The sequence below is a fragment of the Passer domesticus genome, chromosome 8 (assembly GCF_036417665.1).
Source record: "Passer domesticus isolate bPasDom1 chromosome 8, bPasDom1.hap1, whole genome shotgun sequence".
Lineage (NCBI taxonomy): Eukaryota > Metazoa > Chordata > Aves > Passeriformes > Passeridae > Passer > Passer domesticus.
In genome coordinates this window covers 33,686,729-33,711,512 of record NC_087481.1, presented here as the reverse complement: position 1 = coordinate 33,711,512, position 24,784 = coordinate 33,686,729, and the positions used below count along the sequence as shown (strand labels likewise).

At 39.5% G+C, this 24,784-nt stretch overlaps 1 protein-coding gene across 3 annotated transcripts in view; it reads left to right on the top strand.

Annotated features, from left to right (window-relative positions):
- The window catches only part of TSPAN14 (tetraspanin 14), a 35,181-nt gene that overhangs the window by 5,362 nt on the left and 5,035 nt on the right, over positions 1–24,784 (top strand). For 2 of the 3 annotated variants that reach the window (XM_064430267.1, XM_064430266.1), the window contains exons 2-8: positions 8,650–8,747; positions 15,621–15,671; positions 20,186–20,332; positions 21,147–21,317; positions 21,886–22,011; positions 23,225–23,269; positions 23,791–23,910. In XM_064430267.1, the coding sequence (XP_064286337.1) occupies positions 8,667–8,747; positions 15,621–15,671; positions 20,186–20,332; positions 21,147–21,317; positions 21,886–22,011; positions 23,225–23,269; positions 23,791–23,910 (741 nt within the window). In that variant the 5' untranslated portion in view covers positions 8,650–8,666. Of the gene's footprint in view, positions 1–6,164; positions 6,186–8,649; positions 8,748–15,620; positions 15,672–20,185; positions 20,333–21,146; positions 21,318–21,885; positions 22,012–23,224; positions 23,270–23,790; positions 23,911–24,784 lie in introns of those variants that run through there. The other variant, XM_064430269.1, reaches the window with a different exon arrangement.

Genomic DNA, 24,784 nt, shown 5'->3' with positions numbered 1-24,784 from the left:
GGTATGGAGCTGATTCTTTGGATGCCTATTGCTTATCCCTCGACAGTTTGTTATTAGATGGTGCTCAGGGAAGGACCTTGTGGTCCAAAATACGCCTGCAGTGGTGGAGCTGTATCTAATAAAGGGTAACAACAGCAAAGCTTTCCACCCTGCCCGGAGTACTAAGCTGCTTCAGTTTGGCTGCGTGGCAAGCCTGTGGAGCAGGAAGGTTCGTCAGGAAAGTTGTCAGACTTGAAGCTAATGGAAGGCAATTAGTGAGATGACTCTTGGAAAGCAATTGATGAGATGGCTCTTGGAAGACAACAAGGCAGCTTTCTTTGCCAAGTGTCCATCATGCTGAGCTTGAAAGGATATTTTGACTAAGTGGTCAGGGCAGTGGTCTGCTCCTGCAAAACAGGAGAGTGTTCAACTGAAAGAGCCTGTCCAGCTGGGGCAAGTGAGAAGGGAAGGGCTGGTTCAGCTCTGTGGTGGTGTTTATCTGAGCTGTGCTGCTTGTGTAGCCAGTCCCTGTGCTGTCAGCCCATTCAGGTGGCAGTTTCCTCTGTTGTCACGTTTTTTCCATCAGGAGCTATGTTTCTCGTTTTGCTGAAGGCGCAGGTTAGGAGGTGTTTGTGTCTAAGCTCTGCACCTTCTAATTCTGCTGGTGTTTGTAATTAGCTGTTGCAGACTGAGGTCTGTGTTGGAAGGAGCACTCGCTGCGTCCCTTCACAGCCTTTGTTGCCCTGATCTCTAAATGGCACGGTGTTGTTCTTGGCATCATCCTGAGAGGTGGAAAGCCTGTTTTTCCTCCTTCCCCAGGGGCGGGTGCAGAGACTTTGGGCGAGACAGTCAAGGCTTTCTCACGACCTGCCAGAGCACTGGCTTTGGGGGAAGGGCTGGAGCTGTTCAAGCATGGGCTTGTCCTGAAGCAGCATTGGTTTTTGTCTCTCTAATCTTTTCCCTGTGGAGTGGTAACATGTGCAGCGTGCTCTGCAAACCTACTTGCTATAACTCCTGAGGCATTAATTGTTGCTGTGTATTTGGGTGAGACATTGATTCTGCTGAAGTGAAGGGATTGTGAGACACGGGTGAAGGCTGTTTGGTCACATCTTTAAGATTTTCCAGTGCTGCCTTAGAGGTTTATCTTCTAGTTGGGTTTTGCAAGTTTCACAAGTGTGTTTCTTTACCAGAAAGGAGGTAAGGAGATGAATTACACAGTGGTTGAGCTGTCTACGTGGCCACAAAGAGCCATTTTCTCTTGTGGCTTGGAAGCTGGTGATTGTAAGATGAGTCTGTCCTGGTTGTTATAATAAAGCTGCTGGAGGTGGAGGGCAGCAAAAGAAAGCTTGGAGGGCATTGTCCCCAAACCCCCCATGCCTTTCCTCAAAAAGCAGTGTTCCCTGGTGCCTCATTTGAAATGAGTGATGCTCTGGTGTTGAAAGCACAGGCGCTGGTAACTGAGGTGGGAGGGGAAAAAAAGAGGTTTTGTGGATTGAACTCCACTTCTTGTTTCTGTGACATGGAGTCAACATTGTTTAAACAGAATGAGTGGTGAATGTAGCTAGTGTTATCCAGATATTGCAGTCATTACTTAGCATGCTCATCTCTGGAGATCAGATTTCAACCCTGGAATATTATTTTTTTTAAACTAAGAAATACCTTGATCTGATTTAAACTGTTAAAATAAATATCTCTTTTATTATCTGTAATAGATATGTTTATATATATAAATTTGTGTATGGGAATATTCATTGTGAAGGCTAAGAAATATGGTGTGGATGTAGACAGACTGCACATTATATCCAAAGCAAGGAACATTTTTAAGGAAACAAACCACAAAACCCAAAGCAAATTATATGCTCATCACTTCTTTGTTGTATATTGCTATAATCAGTCTCTTGGGGTTTTTCTTATGAAAAGAGAAAATAAAGATATATTATTTTGGACTGAAATATAACTAGAGACTGAACAAGTGGCATTCCTGGAAGTGGAGAAAAGTCACAATATGTATAAAAGTTTAGGATGTTCTCTGAAGGGGGAGTGTATTTGTCAGCAAAGAAAGGTGGTCGCTTCCTGACTTTTTTATGATATGAAATGAGATAGCAAATGGAGGGACCCAATCTGTTCTTGAAACCTTTTGGTCTGTGTGGAGGTATGGGAGGGAGCAGACAAAGTGTATGAAATAGGTTCTGTTATTGTTGGATTACTAAATAGAAGTAAAAGTATTCCCTAAACTGGAAGTTCTGGCTCCTCAGATAAGATATTTGCTTTGTAAGGCTTCCAAAACCTTCTTTTAGGAGGAAAAAAAATCAAATTACATGCTTCTTTTAAATTAAGACTTTGAGTTTTGCCTTGCAGCTGTTGATGTTACAGAGAGTTGGTGTGTATCTGCTCTCATGAGACGTAGTAGAAAGCAACTGAGAAGTTTGGGTCAGCTAAGATTATTCTGGTTACTTGTCCTGACAGGTTTTGCACCCTGGGGTGGATAAATTCCTGCTCAGAATGACTAACTGGCTTCTCTGTGTTTCCCAATACTTGCTGCGAATTAAAAGGAAAGCATGACTTGTGGCTTATTGTGTGTAGTGAATAAATTGCAGCACAGGCAAGGTCCTATTCAGATGAAACTGGTCAATAGCTTTATTAAAGAAAGCTTTCACAGACACAAAATAATTTTCTAAACTTTTCTAAGATGTTAATAATCTGTTGAATGGTAGTGATAGTATCTAGTGTTGTTTTCACTTACTTTGGTGTAATCCAACTGAGTTTTAACTCCAGAGGTTTAACCAATAGTGCTTCTGAGGATAAGGTCAGTGAAGGCCCTACATCCTGTGCTTCTGCTCTTCTCTGCATTTCTTAAATATTAGTAAAGGAATAGATATCCTATAAAAGGATCCATCTCTCTTCTACGGCATTCTCCTTATGTTTGGAAAATTGCTGGCTTTTAGATGAAGTTTACATACAACATTTCCTTTTTTCTGTTTCCTGTGCTATCTCTTGCTTTAAGTCAGAATGTGGAGTAGATGCTTTGTTTGCAGTCAGCTGCTTTGAGCAGATTTTCCTTGAACTAGGTAAGAGATTCTTGCCTTTTCACTGATACCTTTGTCAAGCACTTCTGCATGTTGAAGCAGAAACTACCCTATCTCTTTAGTTACTTCAATTAAGTTAGTCAGTGGGGCAGAACTAGCATAAATGTACTGAAATTCTCTGGATAATTGAGTTGTGTCTCTCCTCAGTGTCAATAACTAAAAATATTTGTAGTTTGAATTTGCACTGTCAAGACTTCCATTGTACAGCGTCATTGACTGGCATTCTGACTGGTTTGTGTAAATGAAAATATGGACTCTTTGGAACTTCTTCTGTTTTGCTGATTTCTTTTTAAATATTAGTGTAGCTTTTTTTGGTGAGTAGGAATAAATACTTTTTCACATGGAAGCAAGGCCAGTGAACTGCATCTTTTGTAGCTTCTGCATGAAGAACAGTGACAAATGAAATTGGTAGAACTGCTGTTGTCCTCTGTTACAGCTTTTGAATTGCTGTGGGAGGAGTACTGAATTCTGCTTGCCTTCTACAAGTCTTTAGTGTAGTTCTGTTGGCTTAAGAAAGCAAATGGAGCTGAAAATATTCCATGAATCATAGCTTGAACAGCTCCTTGAATTACAGTTGTGCAGTGTAGAGCCTTTATGCCAAAGGATCGGTGATGTTAGTCAAGTGGGGAGTTCAGAAAAGGTTCTTGATGACCATGTAGCTTATTCACAAAAATGTGAGTGTCCATTTTTTCTGAGCTTTTACATGGTGTTTTTGATGCAACTCATTTACATAGAAGTGGTGGTTTGGCTGAAAGTGCAGCATGAGGAGTGTGAGGTATAGAGACCTGCAGTGGAGCTCTTTAGAATTACTGCTTCCTTTATTTGGGGTTTGGTTTCTGACAAGTTTTCCTAAGTTGTCGTTTGTGATGCAGTAATAGAATAAACCCTGGTCACTGAAACCCTTCCCAACATTTGTTTCTTCTCTGAAGGATTGTTTTTTAGTGCTTACAGTGGGGCAACTTCTGCTTAAAATAGTCTTTGAGGTCTTTGAGTCTTCAGCACAGTACAAAATAAGGGTCCCAAAAGATGATGTCTTAAGAATTCTGTCTGGCTTTGGCCATGTTTTCCATTGAGTTCTGAGATTTGTTTCTTCCATTATTTTTCTGGTGAAACTGGAATAACCTATTAATGATATTTGTCTTTCATCATAAGTCTTTCAGGTTAAAAAAAATACCCTTTTGTTGATTAATCCTCAGGTTTCTTCTGAGAATGAACAAATATTTCTCTGCTCATCTGAACTGCAGCAGAACTAAATGAACTACACTTGTGTTCCCTGAGAGAAGCTTGTCTGTTCTTTTTGAGGCCCTAGTCTGAGTTTCTTGGAGACAAAACTGCAAGATGACACATGCTTGCTTGGAGTTCCTGAGTCATCAGCAGGACTCCTGTCTGTTTCCAGGAGCAGATTAGCCTGTAAGAGAATCACATCCTGTCAGTTTATCTTGCTTTATGCTGTACCAGCTCAGCCCCTTCACGTGAAGATTTGATGGCTGGCACCCAGATAGTGTTCTGGACATTAGAGCCCCTTTGGTGGTCAGCTTCTCTCTAGGATGTGGAAAGAGCAATCTATAGGTGCCTCTTAGTTCTGTTTTTAGAAGGTCCTAAGAATATCTCTGAATTTTTTCTGGTCAGGGATTAGGCAGCCTTTTACCTTCACAAAAACCCCTAATGACTGAGCACCCTCAAAGAATGACAGTTGTTTTTAATGGCACCATATCTTGAATGAATTGATAGTTTTTGATATATATTTGGTCTCGATGGAATGGAATTGAGTCATATCAAAACAAGTCATAGACCAAAGGACGTCTCTTGCTGTATTTTAAAAATTCTTGCTCCTCAGCAAATTGTTGTCAATTTGCTTCACCAGCCTCATATAGATTTAATGCTTGGTATTGGCGAACACTGGTGGAGAAGCCAACAGCTTGGCAAATTATATTTTTTTTCCTCTTGCCTCAGTTGTGCCCCTGTTCCCCCAGGTTCATCTTTCAGTGTGTTGGCTTCAGGTGTGCTGCTGGTATAGGCTGGCACTAGAGGGGTGCTGTGTGTCCATGGGCACACTCAAGCTGCCACTGCTTTGGCTTTCCCATCCTTGTTCTCCTGCCACCTCCTGACTGCCCCCACGCTGGCATTTGTCCATGCTCTGGCAAGGTGGATTGAAGGCTTAAATCTGTTTACTCCTTGCTGTGTGGTACAAGATTACAGGATTGATCTGAAGATTTGCTAGTGGTTTTCTGTGTGGCTGTTGGCTCAGCTGAGTAGTTGATTAATGGTTGTGGATTTTAGGAGGGACAGGGAAGGGGATCAGGACTCTGTGTGGTGCCAGTATTGTCTGAACTTGGAACTTTAGTGTGTCTTACGTTTGCCTTGTAAAGTAAATGTCTCTGGAGGATTAAAATAATTTTTGGACCTATGTCTAGAAAATTACTTTGTTGCGTTTGTTGTAGACTTAACGTCTTATCCATGAGGATTTCTCTGCATATCTACATTAGATTAGTTAACAGATCACAGTATCTGTTTTATGAGAGTTAGGAATATACATTAGGAATATCACTGCTGTAGCATTTTGAAGGTAAGAGTGGAATTGTGGGTGTTGAAAATGGCAGTATCCTCTTGATGAATGACTACATTTTTCCCCCTCACACTAAAGCTGTAAACACCAAGACAAAATTATATTCTAGCAAAGCAGCAGGGCTCTGTATTTGATTTTTAGAAATTCCTGTTGCTGTGGGTGGGTGATAACTGTCAGCTGACTCAATGTGACTTGCTTTGTCTGAAACACAGTAGAGAACGTTATTAGTCTGTGCTGCCCACATACTGCTTTAATCTTCCAAGTGTTTTTAGTATTGCCTAACCAGAGCTATGCAGCCTGCGCTGTGAACAAAGTCAATTACTGACAAGCAGATTTCTGGACTGGTTACAGATGCCTTCTGTGTTAGGAAACATGATTGCTTTTAGTGTAAACAACGGGGAGGGTGGCTGTGTCTTGAGTGGACTGCTTCATTTGTTTGTAGTGTTAGTGGAAAAAAATCACATACCTGCACTTCAGATTTATTATGCTACTCCCATAGCAGCCATACTGTGTTCAGTGGTCTGTCAAGAACCACCAAAAGAATTCTGATGAAGGTAAGCACAGAGCAAGCCAAATCAGCTCTTAAGATAGGCAGGTGTTTTGGGAGCTATTATCTGTCTGAGGAGCTCTGTGCTGTTACAGGACAGCTTCTTGCTAGTACAGGTAATAGACCCCCCCATCATTTCTGAGCACTTAGAAGTGTGTATGTTGAAAAAAAGTATTTCACTTTTTCATTCTGCTAAAATACTGTGATTGGTATTGACTGGGGCATTTTAGCAGTTGTTTGTAGTGTGGAGAATTGTCTTGCAAGCGGGTGGCTGAAACAGTGAGGTAGGTGGGGAGCAGTTCTTGTCAATAAGGATACTTTCAATCCTCTTATTCCTGTGAATAGTTTCAGTGAAGCTGGGGCTGAACAGTTGCATATAAGTCCAATGACAGAAAGGGTAATCTAACAAAAATTAAGTCTTCAGATGATGTTTGTACTTTAGGTTGTGAAGTGATGTGCTTGCCTTTTTGCCTCAGGTTATGTTTTAAGTCTCTTTGTCTAGCAGAACGTATTTTTTGTGAAATTTAATGATGTGCTAGCTAAATGCAAGCTGCTGCCTTCTCTTTTGTAGATGTAGCAGCACAAAAACAATGTTCCTTATGTGCATTTTGCAGTTGCTGCTCCTGTCTCTTACCAGGTTCCTGATTTTCTGAGGGAGGAGGCACAAAAGTGATGGAGGCCTCAGTGTGTCTGCATCTGGGGAATATAGTTGCACTGGTAGCCAGGGTATTGCTGTAAAATGGGATTACAGTCATGCAAATGAGCCTTGCACCCTGCTCAGATTAGTAGGATTCTGTTCTTGTGCCCTCTCTTTCCCCTCTTGCCCAGGCACATCAGACTGACTGACTTGGACAAGTGTATGTGTATTGATTGTTGACATATAAATTGCCATTTGGAGCTAGAAACTGAAATTAAGTTGGGAAAACCAATCTTTGTTCCTTTTCTTATATTCACTCTGTTGTGGACTTAGATAAGTGCGGGAATGTTGCTTAAGCAAGAGTTCTTTGCTATGATTCATAACAGTTGTAAAGGTTCCTAAATTTTGTCTGTAATGTTGGATGGGTTGCAAAGGTCAGTAACTAAATTACAAAACTCATTCTATGTGGTACAGCTGGCCACATGTAGGAAGGTCCTTTCCAGTCACTGCCTATACTGCCATAAAGTACAGTTTCTTTTGCTTTAATGAAAGTTAAATGTTTTTTGCTATAAATGGATCGTGCACATTAGAAGTTAGAAGGTGAAAGAAGAAAACATGTTTTCAGTGTTTGGTTAAAATGATATGGAAATCAACATCTGAACTCTAGAAATAGCAAGCTCAAGTATGAATTCACACTCTGGTCTGTACTGGATGGGATTCTCAAAGCCAACTTCTGTTTCTTTTGTAAATGGGAATGTTTTTTGTACTGGGGTGCAGATTCCTTTCTAGGAAAAGAAACTCCAAAACCAAACAATCCTAAAAAACCGAGTTTACCTTCTCATAGCTGTGGATGTGGTGCAGTTCACTTGTCCTTCCATGGTCTGGATTTCAGACTTTACTGGGTAGGCTTGGGTTTTGCATGCTGTCTGTGAATGACCAGCATGGCACAGTGCAGTTTCTTAGTTAGCAGGTGTTTGAAAATTCTGCTTTCTTGTTTCCTTGCCTTTGCAAACCTTCCACTGACATTTACCTCAAGGAACTGGAGGATTGAAATGCTGCTCATCTGTTTTAGGCAGCACTCAGCTATCCAGAATGTGAGGGCTGTGCAAGTGCTTACTCCTGCTCTGAATTCACAGATTATTCTGTTTTTCTTATGCATGGCATTTCTGCAGAGGTGGTTTAGTTATGCTTCTCTGAGCTGTAGTTGTCTGAAATACTTGAGCAAGAGTTGTGGTTGAACCATATCTCTCTAGTGTGTGTAAGGAAGCAAACCAAACTCCACAGAGCAGAGGGTTTTAAACTGCAGGACTTTGGTTCTTGAGAATAAAACCTCTTACAAGAGATGATCTGGTAAATAACACGCAAATATGGAAGAGCCGGGTACAACTACCTTTTGTATTTAGCAGTCCAGAGACACTGAGAGATTCCAGGTAACCACTTTGGATATCCTGCTAGCTGGATTGCTGGATGCACAATCCACAGGGTTTGTGGATTAGTGCAAGCAGCCATGTGCAGAAGTAAAATGGTTTTGAAAGAGTGAGAAGGCAGATGAGTGTCAACTTGCTGATATAGATCTTCCTAGGCTAACTGTATAGTGAGTTTCCTTTGTGGGTGTGCCTGCCCTGTTATAACATTAGATAAGATTATTAAGCAACAGATACTGAAAGGAAGTGTAGGGTCAGTGGAAGTTTGAGCTGACTTTGAAAATACCTTTTGATGGCATATGGTACAGATTACTGTACTCTCTTTCTCAACAGAGCAAGAGAGACCTGGGAAAGAAACCTTTATTCCTGAAATCTTTACCTAATCCCGTCATTCTTTCTCTTTTGTGCAGAGGCTGTGCCATAGAAGATGCACTATTACCGATATTCTAACGCAGAAGTCAGCTGTTGGTACAAATACTTGCTCTTCAGCTACAACATTGTCTTTTGGGTGAGTACAAAATGTAGAGGCTGAAATTGCTTAGGCATAGCGAAGTTTTATTAACTTCATTACTCTGTTCAAGAGGGCAAGCTAAAAGAGTTGTGTGAAAGCAGGAAACTGATGTATAGTATGCCCCAGGTGTTTTGCAATTGAAGAAGCTTATCCCTTATGAGAAACAAATTATTATTCTAAGTGTGAGGACTCAGTATCCATGTTATCCATGTTAAGTTGCTTCCCTGTTAAAAGAATCCTCTTAAAATATTTCCTTTCAGACAGTCTTTGATCTTTGTTGGGTGGTGTAGCTGTAAATACACTATGCAGAAGAGAAGAAAGGAGCTTCCTCAGGGATGTGTCAACAGCTGGCAGCACATGTCATGCTCTGTGGGCAGCTGAATTGTCTGATACAGTCTTGAGTTACTTAGCTATGGACTAACATGCTTGTAATGTTTAGAGTTGTGAGTGTGAAAAGGTACAACAATACATGAGTGGATTTAGAAGTTAATGAAGCACCTGCCTTAGAAAAGAAAGCCCTTTAAAGATTAGAGTGTAGTGTTGCACCAGAAAAAGTTAAGATGTCTGTGAGGGGACGGTGAAGAAGCAACTCAGACAAACTCAATAATTCCTTTTGGAACTTTCAGATCAAATGTTAACAAGTTTGCACCTGAAGTCCTAGAGTGAGGTCATGGAAAGGCATGAGTAGTCCTGGAAAAGCACAGCTACAGTGACTTGTCCAGTGCTAGCAGTTAAGCTGCTGGAAACCATGGAGCTATTTCCTGGTTGTCACCACCATTCCTTTACTAGTGCAATGCTCTGTCAGGATACTGTAGCATTAAACCCCAGGGGAATTATCCTCATCTGGATACCTGAGCAGAAAAGATTTGTAGAAGCTTTTGTTCCATTAAGGGTTAATTTGCTACAATATTGCATAGTGCAATTGTTCATGGGGCATGATATTTTCTGTGTCACAATTGAGGACGCTTTCAACAGGTCAGAAATTGTGTTTACAAGCCACCGGCTCTGCAATTCCTTTTCTTGTGTTGTACAATTCCCATGTACCCCTGGTGGAGTGTGGCACAGTGAGAAGTGATGCTGGTCAAACTGTTCTGGTTTTCAGAGAAATCATAATTATGTGGATGCTCTTTAGAAGTTCGTGGTGGGGTATGTGAGAAATCAACACTCTTGTTCATGAACATATTAGGATTCTTCAAGACCTCTGCTTTTTTCTGGTGAATGTCTCAAAGTGGGGTCTGTGAGTGACTGTTTCTGACAATCTTTTAAACTGAAATTTTTTGTCTTCGCTGTAAGGGGAGGAAGACTGTCAAGAATTTGCCTCTGTTTTTTCACAGGAATAAATTTTGTATATTTTTCTTCTCTGCAGTCACTACATTTTTTTCACTTTTAAAAAACTGTATTCTCTTGAGATGAATGATGAAGATCTAAAGATTTTTCTGTTCTTTAAATAAAAACTTTTAAAGAGATGCCAAAACATTGAGGAGAATTGATAAACCTGTGTTTCAGCTGATCTGTTGGCTGGAGGAATTAGCTTTCTGAACAGGTATTTGTAGTCCTGGTATCTTCCTCAACAAAAGGGTCTGATGCTTCTGTTGACCTTATCAGGCTGACCTAGTAAATTATGTGCAGCTACAGCTCTTTTGATAAGATTTTTGGCACCTTTAGTTGTAGAACAAGCTATGTAAATGTTGAGGGTAGACACCCCTATAGGCAATCCATGAATCATTTAGCTGACACAAAGATTCAGGAGCCTGTGAAATCCTGCTGGCTGTAATGACTACAAATTCACCATTTGTGAAACAGTGAATTTTCTGTGTGCCTTAAAAAAACTGAAGGGCTACAAAATCAGAGGGGAAATATAACCATAACTCACAAGTAGCCTTTGAGGGAGGGAATGTTAGTTTTGGATTCACTTTCCTAGGGTTGCAGGACAGATGCTTCTGGGAACTTGTTTGTGAGCATTTGTTAGTGAGCCTGGCTGCTCTAGCAGTGGGTGAGGGATGGATTTAGCTGGATGTCAGGGCCTTTTACCCTTATAATCTGTTAGAACTCTCCTGTGTTTATGTACAAAGCACTATTTTCCATAGTAAATAGTTGCATGAAAATAGTTGCATTTGTTCTTCTGTCATACTTATTAAAGTTAAATGTTGACTTTCCCATTGTAGCTCTAAAGATATCATTGACTGTATAAACTTTAAAACATATGGTGATATAGTAATTCCCAGAATTTTTAGACTTTTAACTGTGTGTTTGCTGCAATTTGTGTCATGCTTCAAATAAAGTTGACATAGGTTGGGATTAAACAAAATATTAAGCTCAAAGAGAGAAAATATGACTAATAATGGCAAGCTCAGTGTAATCGCCCTTTAGAAATATGTAAATTCATTCTTTGGAAATCTCTTTTTTTTCCAGGTGAGTGACTTGGGAATACAAAACTCTGGCTTTTAGTTGGGAACTGCTGGCTTATAGTATCACTTCTCTATCCTTTTAAGAAAGGGAATGGAGGCCATCGGAAGACTCTTCCCTAGGCATGATTTTCATGTGCGATTACTTTGTTTCCATCTTGCTTTTTAGGCATGCTCACAAGACTTAGCTTGTCCAAGTACACTCTTGTTAATGAGTGGTGATAAGGCAGTACTGCAGCCATTAAGATAGCCCTGCAGAGAGCAAGATAAGAAGGCTGGACCTTTTTGTGTTTGAAAGCTTTTTTTTTTTTTTTGGTCAAATCACTTCATTTGTCATGGTGCAATTTAAATGCCAAGTGAAGAGCTTCGTTTTGGCACCTTTCTGTTCTAAATCGATCTGCAATTGAGTCAGCTCTTCTGTGAGAGCTCTGGTGCTTGCTGCTTTGTCTCCATTTGAAAGGGTGTTTTTTGGGGTAGATTGAGAATTGCACCTCTGCTGGGCCATGGCTGTTTCAGTGAAGTGAAGGATTGCATGTGTGCTCTGCCAAAGCCTTTTAAGTTGCATATGAGCTCACTGTCTCTCACATGAATTGAGTGGGGAGGGTAAAATAGCTTTTAGCTGCTGTCATTTGGATTTATCTTCTAAAGGTCTGTAGCTGTGTGTGACTCTTAAGTGTTATTGGAGGCAAAACCAGAACTTGTCACTCCTCCTAGAGATTTGGCATTTTGCCCTGCACATGGTCAAAAATTCTCTTCCATTCTGGAAAAGAATTCTGAGTTCATCTCTGTGAAAAATAAGAGAAGACCCAGGTTAGCATAAGATTTTTCTTGGCTTTTTCTACATATGTTGTTTTCCAGGAACTTCTGAAAGAGCAATGCTGTGCCAGGAAGAGGAGAGACTGCACCACCAGGTGGTTTCCTGCCCCTGAGAGGAAAAGTCTCTGAAGAGACAAGGATAGGAAGGAAGGGCTGCAGGCTGCTGATTGCTCTAGCATGGGTGGAGCTGCAGTGTAAAATAGGATTATCCTAGGAGTGGGAAATGTGTTCTCTGTGAGAATATACAAAAACTGCATGCAATTCCTCTTGCTGCCGATCAGACCTAGGACAGACTGACCCACAATCAGTTTGTGTTGCAAGAGCTGCCTACATCTGAGAAACAAATTAGCCCTGTTTTCTCAGTTGGTAGTTGTGATTCTGGCAGCACAGTCATTGGAATCATAGGAATTCAAAGTGTGATTGGGAATGGATAAATGGGTGATGCCTAGAAGTGATCATTTGGGCACAGTGTTGTACATCTGAGCAGAGCCTACAGTTTGATGCAATATGTTTAAAAAGTGGATTTATCAGTTCTAAAGCAGGAAATAAGCAAATGCTGGTGAATAGTGTTTCGATTTCAAAAGGGCACAGTGGAGCTGCTTTGTGTATGTTTCCATCTAACCTTTCATGCAGTATATGGCTTAAAGGACTCTGCAGCACAGTAGTGAGTTGGGAAGTCCAGTTTGTTCTTGTTTACATGTTATTCAGATTCTGGTGAAAGGCAAATTTCAAAATGCTGTGCTTTTTTTGAAATAGCTGACTAGCCTACTCTTACCCTGGGCACACTTTTGGTTGTCCTTGCTTCTTCTCAGCTGCCTCTTGTCCCATTCACTCAGCCATTCAGTGCAGTGAGCTGAAGGAGGTTCAAACCTGGCCTTTAGCTGGGGCAGGATCAGTTCCCTGGTCTGCCTTGCAGCCATCCCTTGGATGCCTCTGTGCAGCTGTGTTAGAGAGGGGATTTTCCTGGGGCTGATTCTCTGTAGAGCTCTGGGCATGCTCAATCCTACCAACTCCTGAGCTGGTTTGATCACCATGGTGTGTTTTTACCATGGTTTTCTGTGAGATACTTGAAAGTATCTTGCACATAGTCTTTGAAGCAAAAGGATTCAATTTCATTCTTTGTTTCACTACTATTTTACATTGTTGCAAATTGGTTGTTTTGGTAATTGCATCTGTCAATGTAGTGGGTCCATTTCTTCAAGTACCTCATACTTTACTGGATTTTTGCTAAAGAATTTTTAATGTATCTGGTTTGGTTGCTTCTAGTGAAAATTTTGAATTGCTTGTCTTAGCTGAATTAAGTTTTAGATTTATCCACATTGTTTTAATGAGACTAAGTTTATTTTTCTTCTGATAAACTCTATTTTACTTGTAGCTAGTTTGCACACATGCTTATGGAAATAAATTTGCAAAAGTATTTTCTTGAAACTGAATGTTTCATAAAAACACAAGAGCAAAGTTCATGTTCAAAGGTAAGAATAATACATGCTAGTGAAAAATCTACTTAATCAGAAATCCGTTAAAATTTAATTAAGAAGGTAATTATAATGGAAGGCAGACAGTCTGAAGAGGTCACCTTATTTACAAATTCAACAGCACAATATTAGTATTCTAGTACCCTTAATTTGTACACAGAGTGCGGAATATTTCTTCCCAGTTGTTTTTTTCCACCTTATTTTATGTAGAAAAACTTTCCAAAGATCCAGCTGTCTGTGTAATTTACCTTGATTACTGCAAATTATACCAGCTGTCTTCATCTGTCTCCCAGCATTCCTGAAGCATTTGGAGAGAAAAGGATGAAGGATGCATCAATTACATGCACTGTGCAACTTAATGACATACCAGTTTGATTACTGACATTTTCCCTGCTTTTTTTGATCTGAAGATCACTGGGTTAAGATCCAGGGTTAATCTGGGTCAATATTCTGTTTATATTGATGTGGTTTTTAATAGTATTTTTCAAGTTATGTTTTGATCCCAATGATCATTTTAGATGTTCTTAGCTGATTCAGAGTCCAAGGTGAGTAGTCATTGTGCTGTTGCTTCTGGCAGTTTTAGTTATGCTTTGTCCAGTTCTAGCTCCATGTGTGGTTTTGGTTGCTTGATCTTTAAGACCCAGAAAATGGCATATAATAGTTCCTGCCTAGACAGAAGTGTGTAACATAATTTGACTAATTTTTACAGAATAACGTGGATGATTCTTGCAGCCCTTTTTGGCTTTACTCGCCCCAGTAGAGAAAACCCAGAACAATTTCACTTGTCCTAGTGTTCTTAGGGCAAGCAGCCCACGGGCCCAGCAGTATTCTACACTCACACATTGTTTTCTTGTGTGGCTGTAAGAGGGTTCCATTCTTGCTTCTTACCTGTGCTGTAGAAAATTGCCTGTGATGCCCATTTAGTTTGTGGGAGGTGCTGCATTTCCTAGAGAAAAGGATTCCTTTTCTAAAGTGGTTTTTCTTCAGTTGTTGGATTTACTCTTCTGTGCTTATAAAGCTTAGCACTGGGGAGGCAGCTTCAGTCCTTTCTACAGGATAATTGAATAGTTTAGTGTGGAAAAGATGTCTTAAGGAATTCAGCCCTTGACCAAACTGCCAGGTAGTCCATGTTCCTAAGTGCCATGTCTGTGCATCCTTTAAATGTGTCTAGGAATGGTGACTAAGCCACTTGCTCCAATGCTCTATAAGCCTTTCAGGGAGTGTTTCCTAATACTGAATTGAAACTTCTGCTGGTGCAATTTGAGCCATTTCCTCTTGTGCTGTTACTTGTTATAAGGGGGAAAAGAGTGATATCCACCTCACTACAACCTCTGCTCAGGTAGTTGTAGAGAGCTGTGAGGCCCCTTGCTGGGTTAGATGCCTTAGAAGTAGTGAGGAAGAGCTGCCCTTGGGTTATGGAGAGGTCATTTTAGTTTGATTATTGAAACTGGGTGTTAAAAACAAGTTGCCTGAGCATTGAAGAAAGGGAATAAAATATTAGAATAAGGAACTCTCGCTTCTTTTGAGTAACTATAATTCAGCAGTATTTATTATACAAACATATGAATTAGCGGAGGGTTTGTTGTGAGTTAGATTTGGTGCTTGTGGAAAGTAAGCACATGGACCATTAATCTGGCTTGATTCAGATAAGCTTTAAAGGAAGGACTCAGAAGACAAACTGCATGTAATCAGAGAAGAGGCTAATATAGAGAGCCTTGGCACTGAGAAGTTACAGGGACAAGCGTGGCTACTGTCATAGACATAATATTGATACCACTAAGTGACTAAATAGCGAATAACCTCCAAATGCATTAAATATTCTGACATCTTCATTAATGGGCAGGCAGACACCATAGCAAATCATTGGGACAAGGATAACTCCCACTTGCATGCTGCTCTGTGGGGTTGTCTGTTAAGTATCTCTTCTTCAGTAATAATGAAGAATCAAATTAAAATAATTTTTAAAAAGTAATTTATAAAATGCATAAATGTTGTGGAATAAATGCCCTTCAAATAATTTTTGTAAGAGGTGGACTCATGAGGAGTAATGTCCCACTACTGTTGTCTCAAATTACAGGCAGTATTTGTTTTATTTGAGCAATAGTGCTACTAGCTAAGTTTTTTGATAACATGGTTGATCAGTACATCTAATTATTTTTTTTTTTAAATTTTAGCTAGCTGGAGTGGCCTTCCTTGCAGCTGGTCTGTGGGCATGGAGTGAAAAGGTAAGGATAAGAAATGACTGGTCATATTTCAGTGGCAGCCTCCTTCTGCTCCAGTACAGCCACTTCCTCAGGAAGCAGCAAAAGTTAAATGTAACATCTGAACTCAGGAGCATGTTCAAATAATCTAAACTGAGTTTAGTTGGAATTTGCTTCGTGTTCCTAATCAGGAATTAAGCTGTGACTCTTGATATTCAGAGTTTTTTTATGAACTTTTAAGAGGAAGACACTGGACAGAATTTAGCCTTTATGAACAGGTTCTCTTTCAAAAGCATTTTTTCTAAAATATGTATTTCTCTACTTGCCTCCTTTTATTACAAACAAATATTTGTGAGAGGCATGAGCTGTCTTTATATGTTAAAAAGCACCACTAAATCTAAATGTGCGTCTTCGAAATACTTCAGAAAGATGCTCCCAGTCTGTTGGCCATCTGTTGTCCACTCTATTCCCCAAGGAGTGCTTAAGTTATTGTGTTTCCATGTAGAGGAACAAAACTGGGGAACATGATGTAGCTGAATAACTTATTTTTAGCAAAGGTTTCTTGTAGCTAAGAAACTTCCTCAGCTGAAGGAAGTTATAGGCACATGTGCTCAGAGTTTTTCTGTTACAGGAGAACAGAATGATACAGGTATGGAAATGAATGGTTCCCCCACTGAATGGCTGTACAGGTATGGGTTTCAAGCACTAGGAGAAAGTGACCATTACTAGATTCACTGATCTGCATCTCAATCAGGAGTGGAGGGCAGGTGCCCTCGCTGTTCAGTTGTGCCACAAAGACTTCAATTACCATCATATGTTGACTTTTCCATAATTGAAGTGGTTCCATACAGCAGCTATCCACATGCAGAGAGGTTCTGAGATTCCTCTGCTTTTTGGAAGTGAGTTTTATGGTGCTTTTAATTCTGAGGTATTTATTTTCCTCTCTGCTTCCCATGTGCTTGCACACGTTTTCATAACTAGATTAGTGTTGTCATTGCTATACAGTAAGCAACCTCTCAACACAAATGCATTTGCCTCCTATTTTGTTGTTACAAAAGTTTTCCTTCCAACCCTTTAAGGAGGATGTTAAACTTGCCTTGAATTTATGTTCTCTAATGTTCATTCTTCTGTTTTGTATTCAAGCACATAGGATCTGTGTGGTTGGAGACTAATATCTCCATTTGCCAAATTTGCTTTATGGTAACATGAAGTTACTAAAAGGCAAAGGCAGACTCTTTCTTTTCTGTCTTTATTTTTGGAACTTTGCCTGAGCTCTTTCTGCTCTCTGTGCTATCTTACAAATAAATGCTTCAAAGCCTTTCCTGTGCTTTTGAACTTCTGAATGGCTCATGAAATGTGTTTGTTATTTTTATGTCAGTTGTTCTGTGCTGTTTTCAGTCTTTCAGAGTAGTGCCATTCTTCAGCCAATCGTGCCTGTATTTTAGAGATAAACATCTCGGTGAACAATAGATGGGAAGTAAGAGAAAAACTTTGCAGAAACTGAGTTGCAGTGGTAAACCCAAAGATGGTGGTGGAAGAGTTCTGAACATCCTGTCTCTTACCATAACATGAAGTACATTAGGTCCATTTCATTTCTCTGATTTTGTCTCTTCTCTTTGTGCATTAGAACTACAGGTGAATTCCTCAGCAGTCTTGTTCTCTGGCTTGTCTTTTGGCTGATAATACATTGAAATGAGACTGCTGGTTTGTGAGAAGTGTTGAAAATACTACATGAAATATTGTTACTATTGTGACTCCTGTTACTTGAATAAGATCCAATCTCTCTAACTGATGTATCTGATTGATCTATCCTTATGATTTTGTAACTGGCTTTGGTCATGTAGAAGTTAACTTGCGTAAAATTTTAAGAGTCAATGTCTGTCAAACAACAGCTGCTGCAAAAGTCACAAAGAGTGAATTATTGTAAAGTGTTAGTAGAAGTAAGGTGAATAACACTGAGCCCTTGTATCAGGAAAATAGTTTTTGTTAGAATGGTTTCAAGAAGGACACGAAGGAACATCTGAGAAACTAGAGGCTGGTCAGCCTAACTTCATTCCAGCAAGTTCATGGCTAATAACAAATGGAGAGGGTACAGTCAGTGTTCAAATCAAGACTGTTGCTTACAGGGACTTCGAGGGCATGCAGAAATAAGTCACTGTTCTGTGTGACTGAAAGAAAGACTTAAAGTGTGAGTTTTGTTGCAGAATGTCTGACACTGAGTGCAGGTGTCAGGCTGCACTCCTGTGCACCTGAGGAAATCTGTGTTGTGAAGGGCAGCCTGTTTGTACCAGGTGCAGATGGCACAGGCAGGAGTGTCTTTAGTGAAGTGGGTATGGTGGCGTGAGGGTTTTCTGAATTAATTCTGTTGTTTCCTTCCTTCAGGATTTTTGACTTAACATCATTTTTAGGCAAAATCCCCATAACCCTCTTTTTAAAAGAGCATGTTGTAAACGTTAAGTGTGAGCATGAAGAAAGCGGTGTGGACCAGTGACATCTGAGGTTGAATAATAAGGCCCAGTTCCTGCCAACTTTTATTTGTAACATGCTTTGATCAGGGAAATTCTTTTCCAAAAGATGTTGCTTGAGCACGTGAGATTGTCTGAAAACAAAAAGCTTGAGTTTGGGTGTGGGAAGGAGATGGCCGGCAATGGTTATGAATGTTTCAGCACCCTGGTCACACAGCGTTTGGCTTCACAGCATGTTGATTCTTCAAGGATGCTGCATTAGCCCATCTGATCCTGACGGGTGTTTCTTGACTGTGGGGTCTGAGCCAAGGTTTGATTAGGTGGGACTCCCATAATTAACCAGGTAGACCAAGTTTGTTAGCTGTGAGGTATAACAGTTTTTTTAAAAATGAAAGTGTGTGACTGGTAAAACGTTATCAACAAACAAGGACCATTTTGTAATAGCTCATTTCAGCTGTTAGTCACCAGCTGTTATAAGGCAATTCGGAGTGCTACGGTTTAATTATTTTTTTCCATTTTCATCCCATCAGCCAGTTTTTATATAAACAACTCTGTCTTGCTGTTGCCAAATTAACAGCTCTGACAGAATCTGTTATGGAACATGCTATGAAAGAAGATGGAGTCTTGTGGAATGCTGCAGTACTGTTAATCAATGTCTTCAGCTGATGGAGTTTCTCCAAGGGCACATTTTCTTCTAATGCTGTAGATTTTATTTTTGTTCAGTAAGCAGGTGAATTGGAAATGATAGGAATTATTCCAAGGTGTTATCTTGTGATGTATATCCTTTGCACTTTATTCTAGAACACATACCTAGTAGGAAGATGGTAATTTGCATTTTATTGAAAGAATTGGGCAGCTTATTGCAGGTCTCTCTGATATTTTTCTCTTGCACCAAACATGGTTACCTTGAGAATATACTTTTTAAAGAAAAGAAATGGTGGACATGGGATATTGTGCTGTGTTGTTTTATGTTATTTCTTTGTTTCAAAGTGAAAATATTTCTTTATTAAAATGTTCTGTGTGTTGTTGATGGTTGTATGATGAACACAGATTACTGCAAGGCTGCCCTGGGTGTCCCTGCAAATCATTCTCGTGAAGAGTTTGTTGTTTGTCCCTTCTGTGTTCTGCATGTTCCATCTTGTTCTTGCACATCCCATAGGAATCCTGTGTGCTTGATGGAATTTTAATGGTAGCTGGTCTGGTAACTTTTAAAAACCTAATCTAGAAAGTATAAGGAAGGTTTTCACTGTGTTAGCATTGCTTTCACATAGATTTAGCAATCTAACACACAGGCTTCATAGCAAAGATTATTGTCAAGATAAGTGGTTTCTGGATAGTTAACAAAAAAGAAAATATTGCTTCTATCTTAGGCAGATTGCAAATATAGAGAATGGATAACTGCTTTTGATGTAACAGTTTTTACCAGGGGTGAAAGGGGAGTGTTTAGACTATACTTTTATGTTTCTGAAAGAGTTTGGAGGAGCACTACTAAGACTCTTTGACACTAGAAAGGTTGCAACTAAAAAGAGGGGGAAAATATGCTTCCCTTGAAAACAAAGAAAAGATTATTTCCTTCTTTCAAATGTCATCCGTAAGGTGCTTTGTCCTAAGAATGTCTTTCCCTTTCTCCCACTTAAACATTAGGATTGGAAAAGTATTCTTAATATATTTTTTAGACCATGATACTGGAGCACTCTTCTGATTGATGCATTTTAAGTAGATATAAAACATGAATTCTTTTACCTTGAAACTAAATGAACATTCAGTGATAGAATTGAGCTTTTGGCACCATCTTGTGGAATTCTGTTTGGCAAATAGACGTGGGAGGATGTAGCCTGAGAAACTGACTGAAAGAATTGCTAGCTATAACTTTAATACTTCTCTGCTGGGGTGAAGAGAACTGGTATTGTCAGTGACCATTTTCCAACAAGACTCTTTTTGTTGGTGTCACTGTTGGCAAGTTCAAGGGTTTGCAACCAGTTCATTTGGAATCATGTGGAAATCATCCAGAAGGAATGCTGATTGAATAGCATGCTCACAGTGGTCTCATTCTGTTCTGGTTTTTTCTTTCAGGGTGTATTGTCTGATCTGACAAAGGTGACTGGTCTTCACGGTCTGGACCCAGTGGTGCTTGTCTTAGTGGTGGGAATAGTGATGTTTACTTTGGGATTTGCTGGTTGTGTGGGAGCACTGAGAGAAAACATCTGCCTGCTGAAGTTTGTAAGTAACATCATTACATGTGTGAATTATTATATGTATGAAAGCTGCAAATGATGAAGAGCTGGGAGCAAACCCAGATAATTAATGATAGAATTTGGTTTGTGGCAAAGTATATGGTAAACTTGCTGCCTTGACAAACCTCTCAGTAATGATATTGAAAGCAGGGTGGTTCCAACTTATCCATTTTCCTCTTTCTGGAGCATGTTCTTCCCTGCCTTTTTTAATTTGTTCTGCCCTGCAGTAATGTTATAGAAGGTATATCAGAATCTGACATTGTGTTGTTATGGAACATGCTTAGTCAATTAGGAATCACTGAGAGAATATAATATAATGGGACAAAATCCCTTAAAAACTTCTGAAGTTTCTTGTACAGGTTGGCAAAACTTTGGGGCTTCAGTGACTGAAGTAACATTTCTTAAATGGTTCTTTTTATACTGAGGCCTCTTCTTTGCTTTAGATCTGAAAACAGCTAAGCTGGACAAAAAATTCCAACTAAAAAGAATTATAAAGTTAGAAACAATCCAAGAGTTAATAAAGACCTCTTTAGCCCTGTGTTTTATGGATTCTCATTTATTATTGTTTTCACTGCTGTGAAAAATGACTTTGTCTGACACTCTTTTTACTGTCAAGTTCAGGTGACAAAAACAAAAGGATAATTCTGCCTCTTGGGGTTTCTTTACCTTGTATTCTCACTGTGCTCAGTGTCTGTACTGAATCAAAATTTGAACCCAATTCTGTGTTTGTTTCTGGTGGTGTAGGGATGCATTCAAAATGAATTCATATTTTCTAATTTAGAACTCTTTTTTTTTTACAGTTCTGTGGAACAATTGTGTTTATATTCCTGTTGGAGCTGGCAGTAGCAGTTATGGCTTTCCTGTTCCAGGACTGGGTGAGGGACAGGGTGAAAGAATTCTTTGAGAATAACATTAAATCCTACAGAGATGACATTGACCTCCAGAACATCATTGATTCGCTACAGAGAATTGTAAGTTCATATCCTGTCACTTCTTTGATGCCTTCTAGGAGAATATAGATTTTCATATTTTCATTTTTTTAATAGAATTATAATAATTTGTAGCTAATAGTACTGTGTTACAGATGTGGTTTTCTTCGTTCTGCATTGAAAGCAGCAGGGAGGGAAGATATCCTGAGACCCAGGCTTGTTCTGATGTCTGTTTGGGAAGCCTCTCTCAGGCGTGCATCTGCCTTTGACCTTTCTCATTTACTGCCTTTTCCATTGCTCCCTAAGAAAAAGCTTTCTCTTAAAAAAATTTGCAATGGAACTGATTGTAAGGCAATTACATCCAAAGTGATAATTTTTATGATTTTGCTTGACATGCTGACACCTGCTTCCAGGAGCAGTATTCCAGATGTATTGCTTTGATTTCACAGCTTTGATTTCATGTCTCTTTCTTTTTCACTCTGCTGTTGTCATTGATTCTGCACAGATTTAGGGATGGCGAAGATTTGTAAACAAACACTTACTGTTTTGAGGTATTTTAGAGACAATTTAGCCACTGAACAAACTTTTGGAATGTATTTATCTGCTGCAGAACCATTGCTGTGGTGCTCAAGGTCCAGAAGACTGGGACTTCAACATATATTTTGACTGCAAGAGTGAAAGCAAAAGTCGTGAGAAGTGTGGAGTTCCTTTTTCCTGTTGTATACCTGATCCTGCTGTAAGTTGTTTCCTGGTTTTGTTTTTGCCCCGAGATTGTCAAATTATGACAGGAAGTACTTCCTGAATAAGGTGTTGAAAGGCTTTGAGGTGTCCTAAACGACCAAAAATCACTCTTGTACAGACAAACTTTTTTTTGTGTTTCTGTTACATTCTTTTTAGAGTCCAAATGTGGCAGCCTGTTAATTGAAAATGTGTTGTCACCAGGAATTCAAGCCATTTTATTATGGTTTGGATCTGAAGCACTGGTGGCTGGCTTGTTTTTATTCCCAGTGTGTTGTTTTCTTGGATCCCTGGCCTTTTTCTGGCTTGTAAAGAGCTGAGAGCTCTTAAGAGTGTGTTTACCCAGTTGGAATTAATGTTTCTCCACCCCTCTGCCAGACAGGCAGGAGTAACTCCATTTGCTGCTTGTTTGTCAGTAATTAGTGAAGTACTCATGTATGAAGTTGAAAGCTTCTGAGTGAGTCCTTGGTATTGGCAAGGTTTAGGTGCTTATTGGTTAACTTGTTTTACTAAACTTGGCATCTGCTGTAAGGCTCAAAATTTCACAAAAATGTGGAGGTAGGGGCTGACTTATAGTGCTTTATGGTATTACTGGGAATACTTACAGTTTAAAATCCATCCAGCAATCCTTGTGCTGAGAGAGCCATTGGTAAGTTATAGTTAATACCTGGTAGGCTTCTGAGTGTGTTGGAACTCAGCCAAGGAAAGCCTTTGTCAGGGATATATTCCATGTTTGGGTTCACCAGTAATTATTTTCTAGCTTAGTTTGGGGCAGTACTGTTCGACTGCACGTTTTTCTGTTGCTGGTGCTATATTTAAGGAGACAAAAGAATGCTTAAATCTGTTTAATGTGAGATTGTTATTATTTCAATAAAACTTAATATAAATTTCATAAATGCAGGTGTCTCACCTGTGTGCTGGCAGTGCGGTTCTCATGGTAAAAAGTTGCTAGTTGAATGCCAAGTGATGGAAGCCGCTGAGATTTCTGGTGCAGGATATCATCTGATATCATCATCTATAGTACATATCTCTGCTTTGTCATTAATTTTCTTGTGTTCTGCTAGGGCTTTGCTTGTTTTCCCTAAAAAAGATTTTAAAATGGTTGGCTCTGACAATTGATCTGTTTATGGATATAAAAGATAGAAAAACTTGCTGTGAACAGGAGTACGAGAAAATTGATTTGTTTATTTAAAATCTCTTTTGCTTTGCAGCAAAAAGTTGTGAATACACAGTGTGGCTATGATATCAGAAAGAAGGTAAGGTGCTGTCTGTCATGTTCTGTGCCTGCATAGACAAAACTAAAACTGGTGGGATTGCTCATAGATTTGTCAGCTCAAAATTCTAGGAACTAATAACTGAGCCACATCATACTACAGGTAGAGCAAGGTAGACATTGTCCTTTGTTTAAAGTAACCTTCTGCTGTGGAGGGGAGAGGAAACAAGTGGGAACAGGTGAGGGGAAAAGTGGGTTTCAAAAAGGGATAGAACTTGGATTTCAAATGTGCATTTCAATTACAAGTTGTAATAGTCTAAACCTGCTGATCTGTTTGCTAATTTGACCATCTATTATCTGCTAATTCTATCGTGTTTCTATTAAACAGGATTTTCAGGAAGGTACAAATATCAACGTCTGGCATTCCCTGATTCAGATGTGTCTTTTTGAAATGTTGTTAAAAACTTTAGTGCAAAAGTGACAAAACATTAGCTTAGCTAGATCATGTGATTGATCTTACTTGAGCAGAAAAGTAATATTCTTATTCTTCCTTTCTACATTCAGAGCAAAAGTCAGTGGGATGATCAGATTTTTGTCAAAGGATGTATCCATGCACTTGAAGCTTGGTTACCCCGAAATATCTACATCGTTGCAGGTGTCTTCATAGCGATCTCACTGCTCCAGGTTAGTTGTTATTGTTCTGATTATTTGAAAAAAAGTCATGTTTGCAGATAAAGACCTACTGAAGGTAAAAGTAGTAATGGAGAGAGGTAAAATAAATATTTTGAATGTGGATTTTTTAGGTATGATAAGAGGGCAGAAGCACCAATTATAGTAAAGGGGAGTTAGTGTGAAAACACCTGTTGCACAAAGCACTGAAGGCTATTATAAAAATACAGTCCAGTAATAATAGTGTGTGATAATTAGGATATATATTGTAATATTAATATGGTAATATGTAGTATACAATTATTATCTAAAATATTCCCTGTGTTTTAATGTCATTAAGGAGGGGGTATCTGCTGTCTGCTCCAGTAGATCTGAGCCTCCAGCCTTCTGTCACAAACCTGAACTAAGATACAGCCTTGTCCTTCATGCTGTAGGTAACCTACAGTGGCTAGCCTAGAGTGGTTGTAGCATGCTGCTCAAAAAGGTTGGGAATGTAAGAGCAGGGAAACAGGTCATCAGGTTGCCAATGTGATGTTAGCAGAACTGGATGGGAGATGGTGACTTCTGTTACCTCATCAGTGCTTGGAGCATCAGAGAGGGAGCTGGAACTCTCAGTAAAGCACGTTACATTGCTGCCTTCAAGGTGGATGCTGCTTTCACTGTGGCAGTTGTTTGCACTGTGTTAATTTCTATGCTATGAAATTCCTTCATTCAATGGTAAACAATAAACTTTAAATTCTGCTACAGAAAATATTTTCCATGTAATTGACAATAGTTGAGTATAGAGTACTAGCAAAAGACCTTCCTTCAAGCCTGGTGATGCTGTCCTCTGTAGTTTAGGGTTTGATATATTTTTATCATCATCTACTGATAATGCGTCCATGGGATT